The sequence below is a fragment of the Sorghum bicolor genome, chromosome 3, assembly GCF_000003195.3.
Source record: "Sorghum bicolor cultivar BTx623 chromosome 3, Sorghum_bicolor_NCBIv3, whole genome shotgun sequence".
Lineage (NCBI taxonomy): Eukaryota > Viridiplantae > Streptophyta > Magnoliopsida > Poales > Poaceae > Sorghum > Sorghum bicolor.
In genome coordinates, this window is record NC_012872.2 from 19,141,392 (window position 1) to 19,143,006 (window position 1,615).

A 1,615-nucleotide genomic window follows, 5' to 3' on the forward strand; every position below is an offset into this window, starting at 1 on the left:
AATTGCAATGGAAACAAAATCGTAGACCCAACTGGAATTTTTTTCCTGTTTTTTAAAGAAAAGTGAATTATGGTCGGAAGATATGTTTGCAAAATCATTGGGATTTATCTTGAACAACAAAACTTGTTGACCTCGAGTTGAGAGAAAAAATAAAGGAAAAGGAAATAGTCCAAGGACTGTTCTTCTATTCTTCTGCCCGTTTCGAAATGCCTCGGTAATAATAATAATAATAAAAAAAACTCTAGTTGACCTCGCTTCCTCCAAGGCACGATCTATGGCTGACAGCCGGCAGCGCCCAGCACCAAAGCAAAATTGGCAGACACGCAAGCAGGGCAGGGCAACTGGGCAAGGTCTAGAAGAATTGCAACTTGCTACAGACAAAGCAAAGAATCGCTAGCAGTATACTCCTGCTTGTGAGAAAAATTACGAATAAAGAAACATGAAATCACGGAGCTGGTTGCTGCGACTCGGAACGGTGGCTAGCTTACTTGCAGTCACAATCACACAGAAAATTGACGGGGAAATTAAATCATCATCATCAGTTTGTAGATTATACACCAGTTGCTCATAAATCATGGAATTTACAGGACCAGATCGAGCGAGAAAGAGAGAGGCGAATCCGGGTGGAATCGCGTGGGCGCCAACCCGGCCATCATAACCCACAACCACCACCAATCATTCTTTCTCGTTAAAATCAAACGACAAGAGAAATAAGCAATAGTACGTAGCATACAGGTACTAGTAATCGATTAAAGGGACAGGGAGGGGAAGGAGACGAACAATTTTTTTTTTGTTTTTTTTCCTGTCTCAACCAACAATCAACAACGGCGTGGGATTAACGGATATGAACCTCCTCTTCCTCCTCCCGGTGGACGGCGGCGAGATCATCAGCCGCGGCAGCGCGTGATGGCGGAGCAGCCGCGGGAGTAGGGGTTGGCCTGCCCGCCGGGGCGGCAGTTGTAGTAGGAGGCGCCACGGACGGAGCAAGGCACGTTGTCCCTGCGCAGCGCGCCGTAGCTGAGGTAGCCGCCGCCCTGCAGCACCCGGCGCGCCACGGAGTCGCCGCCGCTGGGGAAGCCGAACTCCTCGTCCTCCCCCGCGCCCACCACGCCGAGGTCCCAGCCCAGGGACGCCGCCGCTGGCACGTCGCCCGACGACGCGCGGGCCAGCGCCGCCAGTGCCAGGAGCATGAGGAGCGGGAGCGGGAGCAGGAGCGCGCGCGTCGGCCTCGCCATCGGCGGCGGATGGGGTGGATGGGGAATGGAGGAGGAGGAGCGGGGCAGGGGAGGGGAGGGGAAAGAGGGCTGCGCTCTGCTCTGGCTTTTGCGTCTGTGGGGTTTGGTGCTGCTCTGCTCTGCTGGCTGCTGTTGCGGCTATGGCGAAGGGTGTTTCTCTCTCTTGGTTTCCGTTCCCGTGGTTGGGTTTATAGAGGAGAGAGAAAGGGGGAGTGGGGGAATGCGAATGCGGGAATGCGCGTGACCTGCTCGCTGTGCCGCACGGCCGGTCGGCGCGGCGCAGCCTGCGTGTGCCGGTTTCCGTGACAGGAGGACGCGCCCGGACCGGCAGGTTTGGTTCACGGTGCACGGCGCCACTCCGTCATCGCCACAAGAAGCTG

General features: G+C 55.3%; 1 protein-coding gene across 1 annotated transcript; it reads right to left on the bottom strand.

The window, feature by feature from the left end:
* Positions 513-1,413, bottom strand: LOC8075348 (rapid alkalinization factor). Its single transcript, XM_002457774.2, has one exon. The coding sequence runs from the start codon at positions 1,233-1,235 to the stop codon at positions 888-890; it is 348 nt and encodes a 115-aa protein (XP_002457819.1). The 5' UTR covers positions 1,236-1,413; the 3' UTR covers positions 513-887.